The sequence below is a fragment of the Hylobates moloch genome, unplaced genomic scaffold, assembly GCF_009828535.3.
Source record: "Hylobates moloch isolate HMO894 unplaced genomic scaffold, HMol_V3 SCAFFOLD_5, whole genome shotgun sequence".
Classification (NCBI taxonomy): domain Eukaryota; kingdom Metazoa; phylum Chordata; class Mammalia; order Primates; family Hylobatidae; genus Hylobates; species Hylobates moloch.
The window spans coordinates 101,001,779-101,023,747 of record NW_026652280.1 but is presented as its reverse complement, the minus strand read 5'-3'; the positions used below and the strand labels follow the sequence as shown (position 1 = coordinate 101,023,747).

The 21,969-nt window shown below is 46.1% G+C and overlaps 2 protein-coding genes and 1 non-coding gene across 33 annotated transcripts in view; all 3 read left to right on the top strand.

Moving 5' to 3' along the window:
• UBAP2L (ubiquitin associated protein 2 like) overlaps positions 1 to 12,699 on the top strand; it is a 51,020-nt gene extending 38,321 nt beyond the window's left edge. For 5 of the 30 annotated variants that reach the window (XM_058439248.1, XM_058439247.1, XM_032154471.2 and 2 more), the window contains exons 21-25: positions 666 to 719; positions 1,655 to 1,736; positions 2,609 to 2,826; positions 3,309 to 3,414; positions 4,811 to 5,207. In XM_058439248.1, the coding sequence (XP_058295231.1) occupies positions 666 to 719; positions 1,655 to 1,736; positions 2,609 to 2,826; positions 3,309 to 3,414; positions 4,811 to 4,860 (510 nt within the window). In that variant the 3' untranslated portion in view covers positions 4,861 to 5,207. Of the gene's footprint in view, positions 1 to 665; positions 720 to 1,654; positions 1,737 to 2,608; positions 2,827 to 3,308; positions 3,415 to 4,810; positions 5,208 to 8,204; positions 8,273 to 10,476; positions 10,675 to 11,082; positions 11,134 to 11,920; positions 12,564 to 12,590 lie in introns of those variants that run through there. The other 25 variants (XM_032154462.2, XM_032154466.2, XM_032154467.2 and 22 more) reach the window with 10 other exon arrangements.
• Positions 1,436 to 1,569, top strand: LOC116470067 (small nucleolar RNA SNORA58). The gene has a single exon (XR_004248497.1). It is a non-coding gene; the product is annotated as a small nucleolar RNA SNORA58 (small nucleolar RNA).
• Positions 12,700 to 14,294: 1,595 nt separating the features above from the next.
• Positions 14,295 to 17,547, top strand: HAX1 (HCLS1 associated protein X-1). 2 transcript variants are annotated; one of them, XM_032154476.2, is made up of 7 exons: positions 14,295 to 14,453; positions 15,157 to 15,275; positions 15,451 to 15,638; positions 16,619 to 16,670; positions 16,823 to 16,929; positions 17,062 to 17,152; positions 17,285 to 17,547. In XM_032154476.2, the coding sequence occupies exons 1-7, from the start codon at positions 14,401 to 14,403 to the stop codon at positions 17,368 to 17,370; spliced, it is 696 nt and encodes a 231-aa protein (XP_032010367.1). In that variant the 5' UTR covers positions 14,295 to 14,400; the 3' UTR covers positions 17,371 to 17,547. The 2 variants fall into 2 exon arrangements, with proteins under 2 accessions (XP_032010367.1, XP_032010366.1); XM_032154475.2 differs by having other exon boundaries at positions 15,013 to 15,275.
• The last annotated feature ends 4,422 nt before the right edge of the window (positions 17,548 to 21,969 follow it).

Sequence of the window (21,969 nt, the reverse complement as noted above, 5' to 3'; positions counted from 1 at the left end):
AAAATCCCAGGCTCAGACAGTCCTCCTGCCTCAGCCTCTCAAATAACTGGGGTTATATGTAGGCCTGAGCCACTACTCCTGGACCCAAGAATTATTTTCTCTGATTTGATTAAATCCCCAACTCTGAGTGTGTTTGCTGGTCTGGCCTGGTTAGAGGAAAGTTTCCTGACTCAATCTGGGACTTTGAGAATAAGTGGCTGACATTAGTAGTAGCTTTTTGCCCTAGTGTATCTTCTGTGACCTTCAAGTATTTGGTACCTATTAAGATGAAGGGTGTATGAAAACGTTTTAGAAGATACCTGTTCCTGCCCTCATAGACAAAGTCTAGATAAATTTCATACCGATGACACATCCAAATAACACAGTTACACATTTTTAATTTGTAGTCACTACCTTAAAACCCTGAAATCGGAGAAAAGTAAAATATTCTTTCCGGAGGAGATTATTTTTAAGCCAGATTTTGAAGAGTATAAGAGACAGAGACTTGTAGAATAGAGAGTATACTTTACTGCTTTTTCCTTAAATAAAATTGAAGGAAATAATCCGTGTCCCGTTCTAACCCAGAATGAGGATGAATGTTCTGTTGAATTAGCTTGTCTCTTGGCTCCTTGTTTTGCTAACATCATGACTAGTTCCTGTTATTGCTATATGTCTGTATCTTTCAGCCACAAGTATATGGTTATGATGACTTGCAGATGCTTCAGACAAGATTTCCATTGGTAAGTATGTGGGATAGAGCTTTGGAAAAGAAAGTAGTCTTAAAATTAGTGTTGGGACAATTATCTCAGTCACAGACATAGCTCTTTCCCATCCCAGCCCTCCATACACTGATTTAAGGCATATTAGAATATAGGGATTTGGGAGAGGGTTTCCAACAGAGGATAACTTTTTTTTTGAGACAGAGTCTCACTCTGTCTCTCAAGCTGGAGTGCAGTGGCGTGATCTTGGCTCATTGCAACCTCTGCCACCTGGGTTAAAGCAGTTGTCTGCCTCAGGCCTCCCGAGTAGCTGGGATTAAAGGTGCCCACCACCACCCCCGGCTAATTTTTTTTTTTTTTTTTTTTTTTTTTTTTTGTATTTTTAGTAGAGACGGGGTTTCACCATCTTGTCCAGGCTGGTCTTGAACTCCTGACCTCATGATCCACCCGCCTCTGCCTCCCTAAGTGCTGAGCTTACAGGTGTGAGCCGCCGCACCCAGCCTTTTTTTTTTCTTTTTTTAAATAAGAGTTGTGGCATCTTAGTAAATACATTTTAACCTAATCTATAGCCCAGTAAAGTACTCTGGAGCACTCAGGGTGCTTTTTGTTTGTCCCAGACACTTTAAATTATCGAATGATCTGTTTTCTCAGTAGAATAAGCTTGGTATAAACTGATAGGGATGACACCTAGAGGGTTGAAAATATTGGTCCTCATGGACTTTGGTATATTCTCAAGTGGGCATACCCGTAGACCTTGCCTGACTGTGCTCATGGCCAGGCAGGGGGGACAGTGTATGCAAGAGTAATATGGAGTTTGTGCTAACTAGCCAGCTTAATTAGTGACTGCATAAATTGCACAACTCTTACATTCTTCTGTTTTTTCCTCCGTGGAAATAATACTCATGCTGGAAAATGAGTGACATTGAATCTCTGCTCTTTTTTTTCCTCTTTTCTAGGATTACTACAGCATCCCATTTCCCACACCCACTACTCCGCTGACTGGGAGGGATGGTAGCTTGGCCAGCAACCCTTATTCTGGTAGGACTGGGATGGGACTAAATAAATAAAAAGGGAGATAGTGTTGGGATTGATGGCAGAAACCTGATTGGTAGCAAGAAGGGATGTGATAAATCAGGATTGGTAGATTCAAAATCCTGCTAAAGTTGGGCATGTCATGGCTTTTCCTATTCATCCCACTTTCTGTTGTCTCCCTGTGATTTCTAGATGGTATCTTAGCCAGGCATGGTAGCACACACCTGTAGTCTCAGCTACTTGGGAGGCCAAGGTGGGAGAATTGCTTGAGCCCAGGAGTTCAAGACCAGCCTGGGCAACATAGCAAGACCCCATCTCCAAAAAAGTGATATCTTGACTTAGTTTCAAGCCATTTGCTAGCTTTTTCCAGGAAATACAGTAGTTGATATGGTATTCTCTGCTCATCTCTGCCCCTTTATGCTACTACTCACAATGGCAATCTCACTGCCTTGCTAGGCCTGGGGCCTCCTTCTTTTACCTGACCTATCATTGTCCTCATTGACTTACCATTTTTCCTGATCCACCATTGTCCTTCAAGTCCAGCATGGGGTATTCCCCATGGAGGAGAAGGGGGGAGGGAAGAAGGGGGAAGATGAAAGAGAACACAAGTGGGCAGAGAAATTGTGCAGGTGCCTTATTCCAAGAGCCTGTCCCTGCCATAGCGTTGCACAGTTATTCAACATTAGTCCTTGACTTGCAGCAACTGTGCTAAGTGTATGCTGAGCAACAATAATTGGAGCCACTAAGAAATGTAATTCAAGGAATTGAACTTTAATAGTCTTTGAACAGGATCTCCTGGAATCGTGAAACCAGAAGAGGTAATTCTGTATTTATATTGGGGTGAAAGAGGCAGGTACATTTAGCTTCTCCTGTCACAGGTGACCTCACAAAGTTCGGCCGTGGGGATGCCTCCTCCCCAGCCCCGGCCACAACCTTGGCCCAACCCCAACAGAACCAGACGCAGACTCACCATACCACGCAGCAGACATTCCTGAACCCGGCGCTGCCTCCTGGCTACAGTTACACCAGCCTGCCATACTATACAGGGGTCCCGGGCCTCCCCAGCACCTTCCAGTACGGGCCTGCTGTGTTCCCTGTGAGTACCTGGCTTTGGTCACTCTTTGTTGTGAAGGATCCTAGCCCTGGACACTATCCTAGCTGCTTTTAAGGGTCAATGACTTTAATAATGGATGAGGAGGAACAGTTTCCACCTCTGGCCTGTTTTTGGCCTGGTGCAGGGTGGTGGGGGAATGGGGCTGGAATTGGTGGAATTAGGATAGGGATTGCCTAGTCTTAGAATTTACCAAAGGGAGAATATGATACCATACAGCTTTGCTTCACTCAGATTCATTCATTCCCTGCTGCCATTGTCCCTTTTTCTTCCTCCAAACTACCATTTCTTGACTTCATTAGTAGATTCTAGAACAGTTAGTAAGGAGCTAATTTCACTAAGGAAACTGTAGTCAACTTGCATCAGGATAGGTAGCCATCTGAATGGCCAGTACCTGGAGCAGGACAAGTGGGACAGATGGTATTCTGCTGCCAAGTCACTGCAAATCTGGCCTTTTTGCTCTTTAGGTGGCTCCTACCTCTTCCAAGCAGCATGGTGTGAATGTCAGTGTGAATGCATCGGCCACCCCTTTCCAACAGCCGAGTGGATATGGGTCTCATGGATACAACACTGGTAAGCTGACCTTGTCCCTGGCTCGGTGGTATCTGTGGGGTGTTATTGGATAAATTTCAGGGAGGAAGACTTGGTGCTTGAGAAAATGGGATTGGTGAGGGTGTGCCGCTGCCCCAGGTATGATTGTTAATGCTTGGCTGACTTGGGTATCTGTGGGAGCAGCACTAACAGAGGAGCTTGATACTAGGATGTGTGTCCACTATTTGTGACGGGAATGCCCAAGAGTATGTGTTGGCTTTTAGAATATGTTGGTTGGCCAAAAGTGTGGGTGGAAGTAGGGCAAGGAGCCCCAAGATTTTGCTGAAATGTCAGTGGAGGCAACTGTTAATAGTATGTATGGCACTGATAGTACAAAAGGGGGTGTATTCACTGAGTAGAAGGATTAAGTGGGTTCATAGCTAGCAGACTACGATAGGTTTGGCTTAAATCACTTTGTAGCACTACTTTTCTTATGTGTCCTTTTTTATTCCCTAGCTAGAAGACCTAAACTGTGGAGAAAAAGGAGTAGGCGTGACCATACTCAATAGAGTGGGAATTGGACTGGGAGAGTGGGGCCTTTAGGTTCCTTCATTTGTATGGCTGGTCTCTTTGCAAGTCTGTTTGCATATGTGATGGCAGGGAGGGAATTATAGGAATCCTCTGGATGGGTACTTACCTAAAAGATACTCAGCCTCTCCCATACCTGACATCTGTGCTCTACTTTTGGAGGACAGGGAGCGAGAAGGAATCTTTGAATAATATAATTGTACTTTTTCAGCGACTTGTAGATGAATAGGGGAGGAGCAGGTTTCTGTGATTGCTTAGGGTTGGAGATGGGGGTTGTCCTTCAAAGCTGTCAGCTCAGTTACAGTTTCATGGTGATTTGGATAGAGCAGCATGTGTTCTTCACCCTTATGTGGGCTCTGGGTGGGTCAGTTGCCCACAGTTTTCAATAATTGGGTAGAGCACAGAAGGCAGTAAGGGCTAGGAACTGATAGCCAGGTGGAACTTTGAACTGTGCTGTATGAGTTAGAGTGGGTCATGAGTTAAATTAAACAAATCCTGTGAAGCCCCATTGAGATTTAATACATAGACTCCTTGTGGCCACCCCTGTCATCGAGCAAGGTTCACCCTAAATCTTGGTGGGGAGGATTATAAGCTTCTTGACTTGGAGTGGTGGCCCCATTCTCAGGACATTAGGTTGAAGTCTTAGTTGGACCAGGTTCACGAATTTTAAGAGGTAGGTGATGGATAATATAAGAGAATTGGCATACCTGATTCTAGAAATCCCAGCTTCTTGCCTCCCTTCAGAATTCAGAAAGGTATTATATCAGCCCTTGAGAACCCCCAGTTCCCAACCCCACAAAGGGCTTTTGTCATTCCATTCATTTATTTTTATGTATTTGATTCCTTTTAGGAAGAAAATATCCACCCCCTTACAAGCATTTCTGGACGGCTGAGAGCTAATTTGGCCCAAGGCTGGGGGCTATGTTTTGTGTGTGTGTATAAATTTGCACTGAAGTCTTGTTTCAGAAACCAGACCACTGAGGAGAGCCTGCTGAGCTGAGGCCATGGCCTGCGTGGCTTGGGGAAATGAGTTGGTGGATACCTTCTGGGCTTTTGAACTTGCCCCTCCCCCATTTCCCTCTCCCCCATGTGTCTGACCCTGTCTTACCCATTTCAAGTTCAAGCGGTGCAGCACCTTCGAAACATCAATGCACACACCTGCTGTTGCTTTTGATTTCTGGAAGGCATGTAGTTTCAACTTGTAACAAAAATATTTGTAGTCTTCAATAAACTGTGGTATTTCTTTAGCTAACTCTGGCGTTCTTTCCGTGCATGTCTTTCTGGACACTAGGAACCAATGCTGTGCTGTGGATGAAGGGTGGAGGGTGGCCTTTTTAATCAAACCCCAGCATAGCCAAAGAACTATTAATTTTTCAGTATGGTGGTTTTATGAAGGTGGGGGGAGGGGAAACAGCCTCAGTTTCCTGCCTGTTGATTAGTTGGTAAAGGAAACTATTTGTAGAAATACCTGATTCTCCATGCTTATGTTGCTTCATTTTTCCATTTAGATCTTTCCTTTGCCTCTTACATAAGCAGTGGGGGAAAGGACAAAAAAGTTTGGAGTGTCATGTCATGGTGAAAGGCAAAAGAGATAGTGTTCAGAGCTGTTAGAGAAGTATCTTTCAAGGCTTAATTCCCACATCTATCTGGTTCCTAAAGGCCAAGTGGCTAAGATCTGATAAAGTCATTAGTGATAAGCTAGTTGATGACTCAGGCTCTGTGGAGACTGTGCTATCCTGGAACATTGTTCTTAGTCCCTTGATGGCTTTTCAGAGATCGTGGATTATCAGTTTTGCATTTGTGGGCATAAGCTAAGGATGTGCGGGAGCGGTTTGGTCAGACGTCTCCTTGACTATGGAAATTCTAATTCCCTCCCAGTCCAACTAGCATACAATATTAGCCCTTTGTTTATAAAGTTAACGTGGACAGTGAGATCACCACCCTGGGTTAATTAGAAACCAAAGTATTCAGCTTTCCTTGTATTTGTTCCCAGCCCTTTGGAGTAATTTTGCTCTGTGGAGTGTGACCACCTTTCCCAGGGGCTGCCATGGTGGGAGAGATGTTCATGTGTCTCTACCCTGCTGCCCACGTGATACTGGTATTGACACTGTTTGGGGATAAGTAGGGGGTGTTGATGTTGGAAGGAAAGCAAGAGAACTCTAGTCTGAAGATCTTTCTAATAACTGGTGAGGGGTAGTGAAATCAGTACCCATTATTTTCTAGGTCTCTAATACTGTAATTGAGATTATTATGGCTACTACAGAGTATTATGGTTCCTGCATTCCCAGTCCCTTCAACCTCGTATCTAAGATAAGGCCTCTGGACTAGAAGCTGTTTTTAGCCTAAACTCTGGAAAGAATGAGATCAGGTAGGGGCACACTGGAGCTGAATTCCTCCCTACCACCCAGCTTGAGAATCCAGTTAGTCATTTCCTCCATCCAATATAGGCAGCCTAGCCTCACTGCAGAAGGTGACCAAGTATGCTATTTTTTATTTTTTTTGCCTTTGCAGTAAAGATAATTTGTCTCTTTTGGTTTGACTTAAAAATGTTCTACTTATATCCTGTTTATTCCACCTTTACTCTCAACCCTTCCACACGAACTCACTAGCTTATTAAGCCTTTTCCATAACTGAACTTCCTGTTCTTAAAAGTTATGCCTGTTACCCAGTGATTTGCCAGATGGGCACCTTGGGTTTGAAAAGGGAACGGAAAAAATACCCCATTAGCCCCTTAAGATACTCCTGTATTGTTCCCTTCTTTTACTTCAGTGTCTTTGGACAGTTGATGCTTTGGAGATGAGGAAGTATTTTCTCTTGCTTGGTTTTCTGTAGTTGCGTTATTTTTCCTAGTTAGTGTTTGCCCCTCCCAGGAACTATCTGGACTTAGGATGTTGGGAAGGTTTTCCAGATTAAGATACCACTTCAAAAGTGACTGTTCAAGGTGGGCTTAACTTTGGAAGGCTGCCTTTGTCTGAGGCATTGGGAGGATTTGGGTTCTAGAGTTTGAATTGTGGGTGAATGGAGGATTCCTTATTTGTGATTTGGCCACTCTAGTACAGTGCTTCTAAAACACTTTTCCATCAGTGTTCTGACAGCAGAGGAGAAGGAAATGTGTACCTCTGATGGGAAGGATCCAATCCAAGGGCATAGACAGAAAGGCAAAGTTTTTCTGAAGCTTCATTTTATTTTTATAAAAACTAATATATCTTTTTAAAATCATGCTTTATATTCCTAGTTAAATTGCTTACTTCAAGTCTTTGTTTAAAAATGGAAAGTATAAAAGATGTTAGGTTATTTATTTCGTGGCTTTTCCTATCTTCTTGACCCAATGCCTTATACCCCAGGTGATGAAATATAGTATGAGTATTTATTTGTTTGAGGAGTATAAATTAAAATGACATGTTTTACTACTCTGGTTTCTTTAAAGTTGTAGTGGTTAGTGGGGAGTTTTTTTCAACAGGAAATGTGAGAGTTGGGGTATGAGAGCTCTTATCTTACGGAGAAGCTGAAGTTGCATACTGAAAATGACATGTGGTTTTTGTGTTCCACCTAGGCTATAGGAGATGGCCTACTCCTGTCTACCTATCCCTCCCCACCCCACTACACTTAGGCTTAAATTGTGTGTACATGGAAATTGATCTTGATGCCAGGCCTTTACATCTTAAGTTTAAAGATTTAGCCTAGATGCTCCAAGACTAAAGAAGCTGGACTAATTGAGCTGAGGCTCTGAGAATGAGAGTGCCCTTGGGGATTAAAGTGGACTGCTCCTCTAGTACTTATGCAGTGGAGGCATGGATTTTGAGCCCAGCAATGTTACTTCAGGAAGAGAGAGGGCCAGACTGCCCCAGTCTCCAGGAATAAAACTGAGTGGCGTTTGGGTGGATTGATTTGAAATGGACGTTAAAATTAAAAGCTTATTATATTCCTGCTAGACTTTGGCACAGAAGTGTTTTGAAAACAGTATATGCTAGTGAAGTTTGGTCATATTCCCTTGCCGACCAAAAAACAACTTACCTCACTCTCTCTCACGTATACTCAACACACACCTGGGAAGGGCCAAATAACCCTTAGGGAGCTTTTGTTTCATGAACTCTTACCTCTCAGGACTAACTTGAAGCTGGAAAACCGACCAAAATTCCCTTGCATTGGTATAGCTAGAAAGGCTACAGATACCACCTCGTCTCAGGAATAAGGGCCAGGTAGCTAGCTGAGCTAATCCTCCTGTCTGTTTCCTCCTCCCCCAGGTGTTTCAGTCACCTCCAGTAACACGGGCGTGCCAGATATCTCGGGTTCTGTGTACTCCAAAACCCAGGTAGGTGCCTGGCTCTGGACAGAAGTGGAAAAGAGATAGACATAGAGGAGGTGGAGTTGCAATGGTAGAAATACAGTGGACAAGAAGAACCCTAGGAGAGGTGGCAGGAAACCCATCCTACTTTTTCTAAATGAAAGGTCTTCTCTAGACTTCACTTCCTCTAAGAAGTTAAAATTTAGCCCTCTGAGAAAAAAAACAAGAGAAATGTAATAGGAAGGTAACGTGTGACAAATTGTTTAATGTGTCATGTGATTTACTGTGCAACTCTCCTGGCCCCTTTTCCTACCTACTCCCAATCTTTTTCATAACTTTTCAAGAGAATAAGTATAAGAGTCACAGGAAACTAGTTCATTCCATTCTTTGAGTAAATCTACAACAGTGGGAGTGGGAAAGGAGACGACCTAGTAACTAATGAAGCATTTGAGTGATCCACAGGTTTGTTATGTTGCTTTTATCCCCCATCACCATAAATACTTAAAGTTTGCTATAAAGCACTGGGGGTCTGGGGGGGGCACTTCATGCACAAGACCTTCAACACTTCAAATATCTCAATATGTGTTTATTTCTTTTGAAATATCCAACGAGGTTTTTTTTTTGAGATGGAGTCTTGCCTTGTCGCCCAGGCTAGAGTGCAGTGGTGCGATCTCGGCTCACTGCAAACTCTGCCTCCTGGGTTCAAGCGATTCTCCTGCCTCAGCCTCCCGAGTAGCTGGGATTACAGGTGCCTGCCACCGCGCCTGCTAATTTTTGTATTTTTTAGTAGAGACGGGGTTTCACCATCTTGGCTAGGCTGGTCTCGAACTCCTGACATCATGATCCACCCACCTCGGCCTCCCAAAGTGCTGGGATTACAGGCGTGAGCCACTGCACCCGGCGGAGTTATTATTATTTTTGTAAGGAATATTGGAAGGGGTGGGGACACTATTGGTATTGCTTTTTTTTTTTTTTTTTTTTTTTTTTTTTGATACAGTCTCAAGAAGTCACCCAGGCTGGAGTGCAGTGGTGGAATCTCAGCCTTCTGAGTAGCTGGGACTATGGGACTATAGGTGTGCACCACCAGGCCTGGCTAATTTTTGTATTTTTGTTTTTTGTTTGTTTTCTATTTTGTATCTTTGTTTTTTGGTAGATACAGGGTTTTGCCATGTTGCCCAGGCTCGTCTCAAACTCCTGGGCTCAAGCAATCCACCCGCCTTAGCCTCCCAGAAGTGCTGGGATTACAGATGTGAGCCACCATGCCCAGCCTGGAGTTCTAAGTTCAAATTTCGTGATGTTCAAATATGACATTCAGTTTTACAAAGTGCTTCCACATTTCATCCTCTTATTTGGTCTTTTTTGTTTTTGTTTTTGTTTTGAGACAGAGTTTCGTTCTTGTTGCCCAGGCTGGAGTGCAGTGGTGCGATCTGGGCTCACCATAACCTCTGCCTCTAGGGTTCAAGCGATTCTCCTGCCTCAGCCTCCTGAGTAGCCGGGATTACAGGCATGTGCCACCATGCCCGGGTAATTTTGTGTTTTTAGTAGAGACGGGGTTTCTCCATGTTGGTCAGGCTGGTCTCAAACTCCTGACCTCAGGTGATCCCTGCCTTGGCCTCCCAAAATGCTGGGATTACAGGCGTGGGCTACTGCGCCCAGCCTTTTTTTTTTTTTTTTTTTTTTCTTGAGATGGAGTCTCCCTCTGTCTCACAGGCTGGAGTGCAGTGGCACAGTCTTGATTCACTGCAACCTCCACCTCCCAGGTTCAAGTGATTCTCCTGCCTTAGACTCCCAAGTAGCTGGGATTACAGGTGCCCGCCACCACGCCCGGCTAATTTTTGTATTTTTAGTAGAGACAGGGTTTCACCATATTGGCCAGGCTGGTCTTGAACTCCTGACCTTGTGTGATCTGCCCATCTTGGCCTCCCAAAGTGCTGGGATTACAGGTGTGAGCCACCGTGCCCAGCCTATTTGGTCTTTACAACAGGTTTGTAGCATCCTTGTTTTATATCTGAGGAAACTGAGGCTAAGAGATTGAGTAGTTTGCCCAGGTTCACACAGTTATTAAATAAGAGCAGAGCTGAGACTGAGACCTGAATATGTGACTTCAAGTGTACTGTGCCTTCTGTGACACCATGCTGCTTTCTGAGGGTCGGGGAGCTTGAGCTCAGGAAAAATCCCAAGATTAGTTTGCTGATCCCTTTTACTCTGTCTCCTCCTGGCCTCCTGGATAGCAGTCCTTTGAGAAACAAGGTTTTCATTCCGGTACTCCTGCTGCTTCCTTCAACTTGCCTTCAGCCCTAGGAAGTGGGGGCCCCATCAATCCGGCCACAGCTGCTGCCTACCCACCTGCCCCCTTTATGCACATTCTGACCCCCCATCAGCAGCCGCATTCTCAGATCCTTCACCATCACCTGCAGCAGGATGGCCAGGTAATAGCCCTTCCCCTTCTCTCCTTTCCCTTCCTCTTCCTTCCTATCCCTTAAAACTGCCTTCCCTTTCCTTTTCTTACCCTTCCTCACCACCACCTTCACCCAATCCCTCCCCAGCGCCAGTCATGGGCACACAGCACATACAGACACAAGCGCACATAACACAAGCGGCCGGCAAAGGAAATCTCAGAGAAGGGGCCAGATTGAAACCTTTTTTGCCCAATTCCTTTGGTGCCCTTCTCCTCCTGTGCCACAGTTGTCCTCATCCCATCAGACCTGGGTCACACCTTCCCTCTTTCCTCTCCCAGCCTTCCCTCTTCCCTGACATTTTAGCTTTCCCTTCTAATGGTGGAGTTCTATTGTCAAAGTTTGTCCCTTTATTTTCCATATATCCTGGTTCTGCCTCAGCTACCATATTTGCAGATGATTCTCTGTTGCCAGCGCCAGCAGGAGGAGCAGGTAATGAAATTGAATGATCATATGCTTGAACCCACTCCTTTTCAGTCCCCATTTCACCTTCACAGCCTCAGGGAACTTGAAAAGACTGCGCGGTCACAAATCGGGATACACAAACACAAACACCTTGCTGAGCTCTCTGGCCTCCCTTTCCTCTCTCCTCCTCCCCTCCCCAACACCCTCTTTATCTTTGTACCCTTCCCCAACTGTGGAAAACATTCGGTTACCAGAATGGAAAAGATTCTTGGGGCAGCATCTGGAGCCTGAGGCCTGAGACTGCCTCTCGTACCTGCCTGAAATGGGCTCACGGATGTGATGTGTGGTAGGGGTGGGGATCTGTGGGGCGATGCAAGTGGCCTCTTGAGAGCTCCATTATAGGTGGCTGGAGCTAGAATAAGGGCTTTCTTCCTCAAAGACAGCTTTCCAAACTGAGGCATTAATGGGGATCAATGGAAATGAAATGGCCTTGTGATCACCCATCTCCAAGAGCAGGGGAGAGAGGGGGTAGTACAAGAATGTAGAATTGAAAATGAGTAGAACTAACTCACTACCTTATCTCTAAAGGTATCTTGCCCTCTTCATCTTTTCCCTATTTAAAAGTCAAAAATGCCTTCCTGCTTGTAAGAAAGGGGCTTTAGCAGCTATGCAGACCAAATTTTCTATGGTTCTAATAGTAGTGAGGGGAATGGGAGAGCAAGACAGTTTGCACATCTCCACCTGAAGATGTTACAAATTTGTACCACTAACTAGACACCTTTTTCCTCCTCATGATCCTCCCATTCCCCTGCAGACGGGCAGCGGGCAACGTAGCCAGACCAGCTCCATCCCGCAGAAGCCCCAGACCAACAAGTCTGCCTACAACAGCTACAGCTGGGGGGCCAACTGAGGCCCTGACCCTCTTCTCCCGGTCCCATCTTCTGAGAGGGCTTCTCAGCCTGGAAACTATGGAAACAGCATCAAAGAGAAAGGAATGTGGGGGGTTTCCGCTGCCCCCCACCCCCAGCGGCCCACCCCATGCCTCAGCTTCATGTCTGTCCCATTCCTATACCATCCCCACACTGTTGTATGTATTATAGGATTTGTATTTTCTCCTTTTTTTTCCCCCTTCCATTCCTTCTCCCCTCTTGCATTCAAGATTATGAAACTTTGCTATGGGCCCTGCACTTCCTTTGCTTCTTCCTGTTCACCCTGGTGGTGTACGGGTGAGGTGGGGAGGTGGGACCCCCAAATATATATCAGCCCAACAGCCCTAAGTCTCCTTCTTTATTATTAGGAAAACAACAACAACAAACAAAAAAATGGCGTCATGAATATGAACAGCATTGTCAGATGAATTAGTTGAAGTGGTTTTTTTTTTTTTTTTTTTGTACTGTGTCCTCAAATTTAATGGATTAATGTGTCTTGTATATATAAAAAGAAAACCTCTACCTTCAGCCTCTGCCTATTCTTGCTCCGTCTAGGACATCCTCAATTTCGTCGATGACCAGCTTGGTGAATAAGTATTACTGTACCAACTGGGCCTCCTCTAGCAGGCCCCTGAAGGCAGTGGAATAAAATGAAATCTTCGCCCTTTAAGAACTCCTGACCTTAATGTGGTAGTATCTTGTCCTTGAGGGGATTTCCTTCCCCTCACCCCTGATCAACCTGGTGACTGGAAAGAACCACCACAAATCTTCATTTCCTCCAGAAACTGCTACATCTACAGCCGATTTCAGGCAGTAAAGGGAGAGGGATAGAGGAGATTGGGTGGAAAATGGAGAGGATCAAGAAGGAGCTGAGACCATTTCAAAGAAAAAAAAAATGGCTTTATAGAGTTTTAAGTATGACTTAGATGGGTCCAGGCAAATAAACTAAAAAGTGAAGGCAACATGTATCGTCTGGCAGAACTAAATCTCGGAGTGGGGTGAGGGATGAAAGACTACATATTGGGTACAGTGTACACTGCTTGGGTGATGATGGGTGCACTAAAGTCGCAGAAATCACTAAAGAACTCATCCATGTAACCAAACACCACCTGTACCCCTAAAACGAAATAAAAAAACAAAACCTTGGGGCCCATTCCCCCTAGGAATGGACTGCTGTAGTAGTTGCTTCTTGGATGCTTTTCTGTGACATAGCTATACCCAATTCTTTGAAAAAGAATCTAGAGCAAGGTCTGGCTTGGGGATGGGGTACAGGGAGAGACAGGTCTTGGAGAGGTTTTGAACAAAACACTTAAGGAATGAGGACAGGCGCTTTGGGAGGCCGAGGTGGGCGGATCACCTGAGGTCAGGAGTTCGAGACCAGCCTGGTCAACATGGTGAAACCCCGTCTCTACAAAAAATACAAAAGTAGCCGGGCGTGGAGGCGCATGACTGTAATCCCAGCTACTCAGGAGGCTGAGACAGGAGAGAACCTGGGAGGCGAAGGTTGCAGTGAGCCGACATGGTTCCACTGCACTCCAGCCTGGGAAACATGAGAGAAAACTTTGTCTCAAAAAAAAAAAAAAGATACCAAACGGATACTTCTTTATAGCCCCCAATTTGTTCCTTCTCAGGGCTCAACTAGCTTCCCTTCCCTTGCTTTCTTAAAAATCCTTTTGTCTTGCTGGTTGCGGAGCCTGCTTAGAAAAAAAGAATCCTATATGGTTATAACAAACTCCCTAGTAGCTAGAGGTGGAGGAAGTTAAGTCCATGCGTCTCTTATGTCTTGATCTTCTTCTCTGGGGAATTCAATACTAGAGGGAGCTTGGAAAAGCATTTTGTTCATCCCTCTAACAGCAGACATCGCCCAGGGTCAGTCAAAAAGAACGCCCGAGTAAGAGACGAAGTGGCTTCTGCTGTGAGGCTGGCCAGCCCCGCGGGTGGGGAGGTTGAGGGACGCCCTCAAGCCGGTGCATTTGTGCGGCTGGGCTGCCCTCTGGCGGCTTTATCCAGGTGCCATCCAGAGTCAAACCCTCGAAATCGCTTTTCGGACTGAGTTGGTCTGCAGATAGAATAGATTTAGGCGGAAGGCGGTCTAGGAAACAAACTGCGTCACGCCCACTCCCGTCACGGAAACTGGTCTCTGAAAGGGGGTAAAGATAAAGCCTTTCAAATTTGAGGAAGACCTTCGGTCCCGCCTCCATTTCACGTCCAGCTTACCGTCGTTTACGACAGTGTCAGGATCGCGGGCTTGCTTTCCGGTAGCGTGGGCTGAAGCCTCGCTCAATTTCCCACAGGGCTGCGCAGGTTTCCCCCTTCTGCGAATGGACCACTGGAGGGGTTCAAAGGTTCGCGTCCCAGTACGGGAATGAGCCTCTTTGATCTCTTCCGGGGCTTTTTCGGCTTTCCTGGACCTCGGAGGTGAGAGTAGGTCCGGCTCGGACAAGGGTGGGGGTCGTCTGAGGGGAGCTTGACCCCTACGTCTTATTTTTGGAAAAACATCCTCTCTCCCACTCCTTCAACTCCTGCAGAGAGGACAGAAGTCGCCACATTGAACACTCACCCCGCCATAGTAACCAAGGCGGTCATTAAGAGGAGAAACAGCAAACTAAGGCTTTCTCCAACCTGGGATGATGCAACAGGGACCCGGGCGGGGAAGACAATGGGGGTCTGGGGAATAGGACAGTGAGCAAGTGAGCAGGACCTTGGGAGAGAGGGGAGGGACTGGGGCACACTGAAGAAAAACTGGGGGAAGGTGTATGAAGGGAGCTGCGAGCTGAGGTCTGACTTTGATAAAAACAAAAACAAAAAAAACCGAACTGTCAGCCATTGTATTAATGTTTTGATGTGGCAGCCAGTCCTCCGACCCTCTCCCCAGCTTCCCAGACCCCTTGCTCTTGTCCCACTTTGCCACCCATGAGTTGATTTTATGGCTTAAATCGTGCTGAAATATTGGTGGCCAATCTGCCTCCACTCTCAGCCACAGAGATCCCTTTTTTGGAGGGATGACTCGAGATGAAGATGATGATGAGGAAGAAGAGGAAGAAGGGGGCTCATGGGGCCGTGGGAACCCAAGGTTCCATAGTCCTCAGCACCCCCCTGAGGAATTTGGCTTCGGCTTCAGCTTCAGCCCAGGAGGAGGGATACGTTTCCACGATAACTTCGGCTTTGATGACCTAGTACGAGATTTCAATAGCATCTTCAGCGATATGGGGGCCTGGACCTTGCCTTCCCATCCTCCTGGTGTGTGGCTTTCCCTGAGGGGCAACTTGTGGTTTCTAGTGGGTTGGTGGGTGAAATAAAGAGCCTGCAGGGAGTAGCTGGGGGATGGGAAGTGTGAGAAGACTGATGATTTCAGGGAGATTAACAGAGTCCAAGTCCTTTCCCATCCCAGCAAACACCTGCCACCTTTCTGCAGAACTTCCAGGTCCTGAGTCAGAGACACCTGGTGAGAGACTACGGGAGGGACAGACACTTCGGGACTCAATGCTTAAGTATCCAGATAGTCACCAGCCCAGGATCTTTGGGGGGGTCTTGGAGAGTGATGCAAGAAGTGAATCCCCCAAACCAGCACCAGACTGGGGCTCCCAGAGACCATTTCATAGGGTGAGTATCCCATCTGGTCCTGAAGTGAGAGCTTGCGAGAGACCACTAATAAAGTGCAAAGACTGGCCGGGCGCGGTGGCTCACACCTGTAATCCCAGCACTTTGGGAGGCCGAGGTGGTCAGATCATCTGAGATCAGGAGTTCGAGACCAGCCTGGTCAACATGGTGAAACCCGGTCTCTACTAAAAATACAAAAAATTAGCCGGGCATGGTGGCGGGTGCCTGTAATCCCAGCTACTCAGGAGGCTGAGGCAGGAGAATTGGTTGAACCCAGGAGGTGGAGACTCCATCTCAAAAATTGTTTGAGACCCAGCCTTGCTCTGTTGCCCAGGCTGTAGTGCAGTGGCACAATCTCAGCTCACTGCACCCTCCAATTCCCAGGTTCAGGTGATTCTCCTGCCTCAGCCTCCTGAGTAGCTGGGATTACAGTTACCTGCCAAACGCCCAGCTAATTTTTGTGTTTTTAGTAGAGACGGTGTTTCACCATGTTGGCCAGGCTGCTTTCGAGCTCCTCAGGTGATCCAGCCACCTTGGCCTCCCAAAGTGCTGGAATTACAAGTGTGAGCCATCATGCCTGGCCAAAGATGGCAATTCTTGTTTGAATCTGATAGCCTTGGGTTGGAATCCTAAGCCCTCCATTTAGTGTTTTCTGTTTTCTATATTAAGCTTGTGGGATTTTCTTTGGGGGGAGATGGGTGTTCTGTTTCTTTAAAAAAAAACAAACAAAACACCACTGGTCTAGATAATTCTTGGATAAGGCAGGATTGTGTACAGAGGATAGGAATATATCAGTTCAGGAAGTCTTTCTGGTAGAAGGATACATAAAACAGCTAGGAAGGAGTGTGTAAATAAAGCTATTCTGAATGGAATTATCCCTCCTGCGGAAGGGGGTTTTGGAGCTGGGGAGTAGTTGGAGGTCTATGACCTTTCAAGTTTCAGATTGGAAGGTGTCTTTTCACTTACTATGGTTTCTTTTGCAGTTTGATGATGTATGGCCTATGGACCCCCATCCTAGAACCAGAGAGGACAATGGTAAGTCTGGAGGAAGGGGAAGTTTACCAGCCTTTTGTTACTCTTCTGAAGTTCTGTCTGTTCTACCTCCCTGAAGTTTCTTCCTGTACACTTGTCTCCTTTTTTCCTTTGGACTCTTTCTCTCCTGCTTCTTCATCTCTCTGCTCTTCCAGATCTTGATTCCCAGGTTTCCCAGGAGGGTCTTGGCCCGGTTCTACAGCCCCAGTCCAAATCTTATTTCAAGAGCATCTCTGTGACCACGATCACTAAACCAGATGGGGTGAGTTGAAAGAAAGAGGTAAAGGAAATTATGGCCAGGGAACGAATGCCCTGAAACAGGGATCTGTGTAAAGAAACTGCTGAGCATAACCTTTAGTGACGTTAGGAATATGGTGGGAACTTCTCTTTGTAGATAGTGGAGGAGCGCCGGACTGTGGTGGACAGTGAGGGCCGGACAGAGACTACAGTAACCCGACACGAAGCAGATAGCAGTCCTAGGGGTGGTAAGTTAAAAGACAAAGGGGTTCATCTCAAGATTCCTTGGGGAAGGGAAATCTTACTCTTCTACCCTTGTCCTTTGCTTCTGCCTAGTCTCTTTCATTTAGCCTATTTATGTGTATGACTTTCTTCCTTAGATCCAGAATCACCAAGACCTCCAGCCCTGGATGATGCCTTCTCCATCCTGGACTTATTCCTAGGACGTTGGTTCCGGTCCCGGTAGCCTTGTTAACCCTCAGAGGCCTTCAAGTCCTTTCCACCTCTCACCCATTGCCCACCATTAATAAGCTTAGCTTCTCCTCTTGCCACCTCAGGGGCTTGGATATGTGGAATAGTGAATTGGGGGCATGTCAGTTTGTCACTCACCCAAACTGACCAATAAAACCTTTATTTATGTTAATTCTTTGTCTTGGTTTTGTCAAGCCTATTTCAGTTTCTAGAACCATCCAACACTTCCGAAATTATCTTGGTCCTCTATCTTCTCCTTATTCCTTAATTTTTTATTCTACATCTAAAACCTGATTTCATAAGTAAGGGTCAGCCACAAGTAGAAAATGATTTTTCTTTCTTAAGCAAGAAAAAAAAAAAAAAAAGAGGATGGGCTCGTTGGCTCACACCTGTAATCCCAGCACTTTGGGAGGCTGAGACAGGCAGATAACCTGAGGTCAGGAGTTCGAGACCAGCCTGGCCAACGTGGTGAAACAAAATAAAAAACTAAATATACAAAAATTAGCTGGGCATGGTGGCGGGTGCCTGTAATCCCAGGCTGGGGCAGGAGAATTGCTTGAACCTGGTAGGCAGAGGTTGCAGTGAGCCGACATCAAGCCACTGCACTCCAATGTGGGTGACAAGAGCGAAACTCCATCTCAAAAAAAAAAAAAAGAAAAAGAAAAATGATTTTTCTTACTGAGGAGATAACTAGAAATAATTTCAGGAAAATTTCTAGAGAAGGTATATCAGATTCCCAAAAAAAGGGTGTGGGTGTGGAAGTAGGGGTTAACTGCTTCCCTGAGTGTGGGATCACTGACTGGAGAGTTCATGAGGTAACCGAGGAAGTACATGGGTAAATTTTCCTTACTTTACTGGCCTTAAAAAGTTGTTATGTGGCTGGGCGTGGTGGCTCACACCTGTAATCCCAGCACTTTGGGAGGCCAAGGCGGATGGATCACGTGAAGTCAGGAGTTCGAGATTAGCCTGACCAATATGGTGAAACCCCATCTCTACTAAAAGTACAAAAATTAGGCAGTTGTGGTGGCACATGTTTGTAATCCCAGCTACTTGGGAGGCTAAAGTAGGAGAATTGCTGGAACTCAGGAGGTGGAGGTTGCAGTGAGCCGTGATCATGCCATTGCACTCCAGTTTGGCCAACAAGAACGAAATTCCATCTCAAAAAAAAAAATCGTTATGTGTGTTAGAGAAAATACACCTGGCACAAACGTTACTAGGTCTTTTTCTTTTTTCTTTTTGAGGCAGGGTCTCATTCTGTCACACGGGCTGGAGTGTGGGGGGGCGATGTTGGCTCACTGTAGCCTCGACCTGGGCTTGGTCCTCCCACCTCAGCCTCCTGAGTAGCTGGGACTACAGGCATACACCACCATGCCTAGCTAATTTTTTTTCTCGTTTTTTTCCTTTTATTATTATTATTATTATTATTATTTTTTTTTTTTTTTTGTAGAGACGGAGTTTTGCCATGTTGCCCAGGCTTCTTTTTCTCATTATAAAAGTTTTTACCCAGGTGTGTTAGACTGCACCTATCATCCTAGCTACTTGGGAGGCTGAGATAGGAGGATTACTTGAGCCTAGAAGGCTGAGGCAACATAGCAAGATCCTATTTCTAAAAATATATATATATATGTATATATATATATTTTTGAGATGGACTCGCTTTGTCGCCCAGGCTGGAGTGCAGTGGCGCGATCTCAGCTCTGCAACCTCTGCCTCCCGGGTTCAAGTGATTCTCCTGCCTCAGCCTCCCGAGTAGCTGGGACTACAGGCGCGTGCTACCACGCCCAGCTAATTTTTGTATTTTTAGTAGAGACAGGGTTTCACCATGTTGGCCAGGCTGGTCTCTATTTCTTGACCTCGTGATCCGCCTGCCTCAGCCTCCCAAAGTGCTAGGATTACAGGCGTGAGCCACTGTGCCCTGCAAAATATTTTTAAAAAATTAGCTGAGCAGGCTGGGCATCGTTGCTCACACCTATAATCCCAGCACTTTGGGAGGCTGAGGCGGGTGGATCACTTGAGGTCAAGAGTTCAAGCAGGCCGGGCACTGTGGTTCACACTTGTAATCCCAACACTTTGGGAGGCCAAGGTGGGCGGATCACTTGACGTCAGGAGTTCGAGACCAGCCTGGCCAACGTGGTGAAACCCCAACTCTACTAAAAATACAAAAATTAGCTGCGTGGGGTGGTGCACACTGGTAATCCTAGCTACTTAGGAGGCTGAGGCGGGAGGATCACTTGAACCCAGGAGGCGGAGGTTGCAGTGAGCTGAGATTGTGCTGCTGCACTCCAGCCTGGGTGACAGAGCGAGACTCCATCTCAAAAAACAAATAAATAAATTAGCTGAGCATGGTGGCCCACATCTGTAGTCTCAGCTATTCAGGAGGCTAAAACAGGAGGATCCCTGGAGGCTGGAGTTCGAGGCTGCAGTGGTCTATGATCACACCACTGCATTCCAGCCTGGGCGACAGAGTAAGACCCGATCACAACAACAAAAGCTTTTAGTGCTTTGGTTAAGAGGGGCAAATCTGGGGCCAGTCACAGTGGCTCGCACCTGTAATCTCAACACTTTGGGAAGCTGAGCGGAGAGGATCAATTGAGACCAGCCTGGGCAACATAGGGAAACCCTGTCTATACAAAAAAATTTTAAAATTAGCTGGGCATGGTGGTGCATGACTGTAGTCCCAGCTACTCAGGAGTCTGAGGTGGGACGATGTCGAGCCCAGGAGGTCAAGGATGCAGTGAGCCATGACCATGCCACTGCACTCCAGCCTGGGCAACGAAGTGAGACTGTCTCAAAAAAAAAAGGTCAAGAGTGGTGGCTCACGCCTGTAATCCCAGTACTTTGGGAGGCCAAGACGGGCGGATAACTTGCTGTCTCTGCTAAAAATACAAAAATTAGCCAGGCATGGTAGTAGGGGCCTGTAATCTCAGCTACTCGGGAGGCTGAGGCATGAGAATCGCTTGAACACCGATAGTGAGCCAAGATTGCACCATACACTCCAGCCTGGGTAACAGAGCAAGACTCAGTCTCAAAATATAAAATAAAAAATAAATATTAAAAAAAAAGAGTGGTGGCCAGGCGTGGTGGCTCAAGCCTGTAATCCCAGCACTTTGGGAGGCTGAGGCGGGTGGATCGCCTGAGGTGAGGAGTTCGAGGCCAGCCTGGCCAATATAGCAAAATCCCGTCTCTACTAAAAATACAAAAAATTAACTGGGTGTGGGGGCGGGCGCCTGTAATCCCAGCTACTCGGGAGGCTGAGGCAGGAGACCCTCTTGAACCCAGGAGGTGGAGGTTGCAGTGAGAAGAGATTGCGCCACTGCACTTCAGCCTGGGCAACAAGAGTGAAATTCCGTCTCCAAAAAAAAAAAAGAGTGGCAAATCTTACATATTTATTTACTTCTGTTTCCTCTGGAAATCCTACTAAATTATGACAAAGGGATTTCTCTAAAGAGGTATATCATAAGAACAAAGGACAGATGATAGTAATGAAGCTCTGTCTTTTAATTCTCTGTTATATCTTTTGGTGAACAGAAGTTGATTTATTGTAGCCTAATTTATCTTTATAGGTTTGTGTTTTACGTTTAGGTTTTTAGACCTACCTGGAATTTTTGTTTGTATATGGTATTAATTGGGTCCAATTTGGAAAAAATATGCACAAATATATAAATATTTGTTTTTAAAACACAAGGTTGGGCACTGTGTCTCGCGCTGGTAATTCCAACACTTTGGGAGGGATAGGTGGGAGGATTGCTTGAGCACAGGAGCTCAAGACCAGCCTCGGCAACAAAGTGAGACCCCCCCCCATCTATACAAAATAAAAATTAAAAAATTAGTGGGGCATGGTGGCATGTGCCTGTAATCCCAGCCACTGGGGAGGCTAGGGCAGGAGGATCACTTGAGCCCAGGAGTTTGAGGCTGCAGTGACCCATGATCATCCACTGCACTCCAGGGTGTCAGAGCAAGACCCTATCTCAAAAAATAAATAGACTGGGCGCAGTGGCTCATGCCTGTAATCCCAGCACTTTCGGAGGCCAAGGTGGGTGGATCACGAGGTCAGGAGTTCGAGACCAGCCTGACCAACATGGCGAAACCTCATCTCTACTAAAAATACAAAAATTAGCCGGGTGTGGTGGTGCACACCTGTAATCCCAGCTACTCAGGAGGCTGAGGCAGGAGAATCGCTTGAACCCAGGAGGCAGAGGTTGCAGTAAGCAGAGATCATGCCACTGCACTCCAGCCTGGGTGAGAGAGTAAGACTCTGCCTCAAAAAATAATAATAATAATAAACAAGTAAATAAATAAATAGGCCGGGCACGGTGGGTCACACCTGTAATCTCAGCACTTTGGGAGGCTGAGGCAGGTGGATTACCTGAGGTCAGGAGTTCAAAACCAGCCTGGCCAGCACAGTGAAACCCCGTCTCTACTAAAAATACAAAATTAGCCGGGCGTGGTGGTGGGCACCTGTAATCCCAGGTAAAAATAAATAAATAAATAAATAAATAAATAAATAAAACAAAAAAGTCCCAAAACAATAGCAACAACAACACACACACAACTGTGCTGGGTCTTTCTATTCTATTAATCTATTTGTCTATAT

Excerpts from the sequence above, each read along its gene's own strand:
- HAX1 (XM_032154475.2), top strand. The coding sequence starts at position 14,401 with ATGAGCCTCTTTGATCTCTTCCGGGGCTTTTTCGGCTTTCCTGGACCT. Across the intron at positions 15,639-16,618 it reads CCCAGAGACCATTTCATAGG|TTTGATGATGTATGGCCTAT; the intron begins GTGAGTATCCCA and ends TTTCTTTTGCAG. Across the intron at positions 16,930-17,061 it reads CGATCACTAAACCAGATGGG|ATAGTGGAGGAGCGCCGGAC; the intron begins GTGAGTTGAAAG and ends TTCTCTTTGTAG.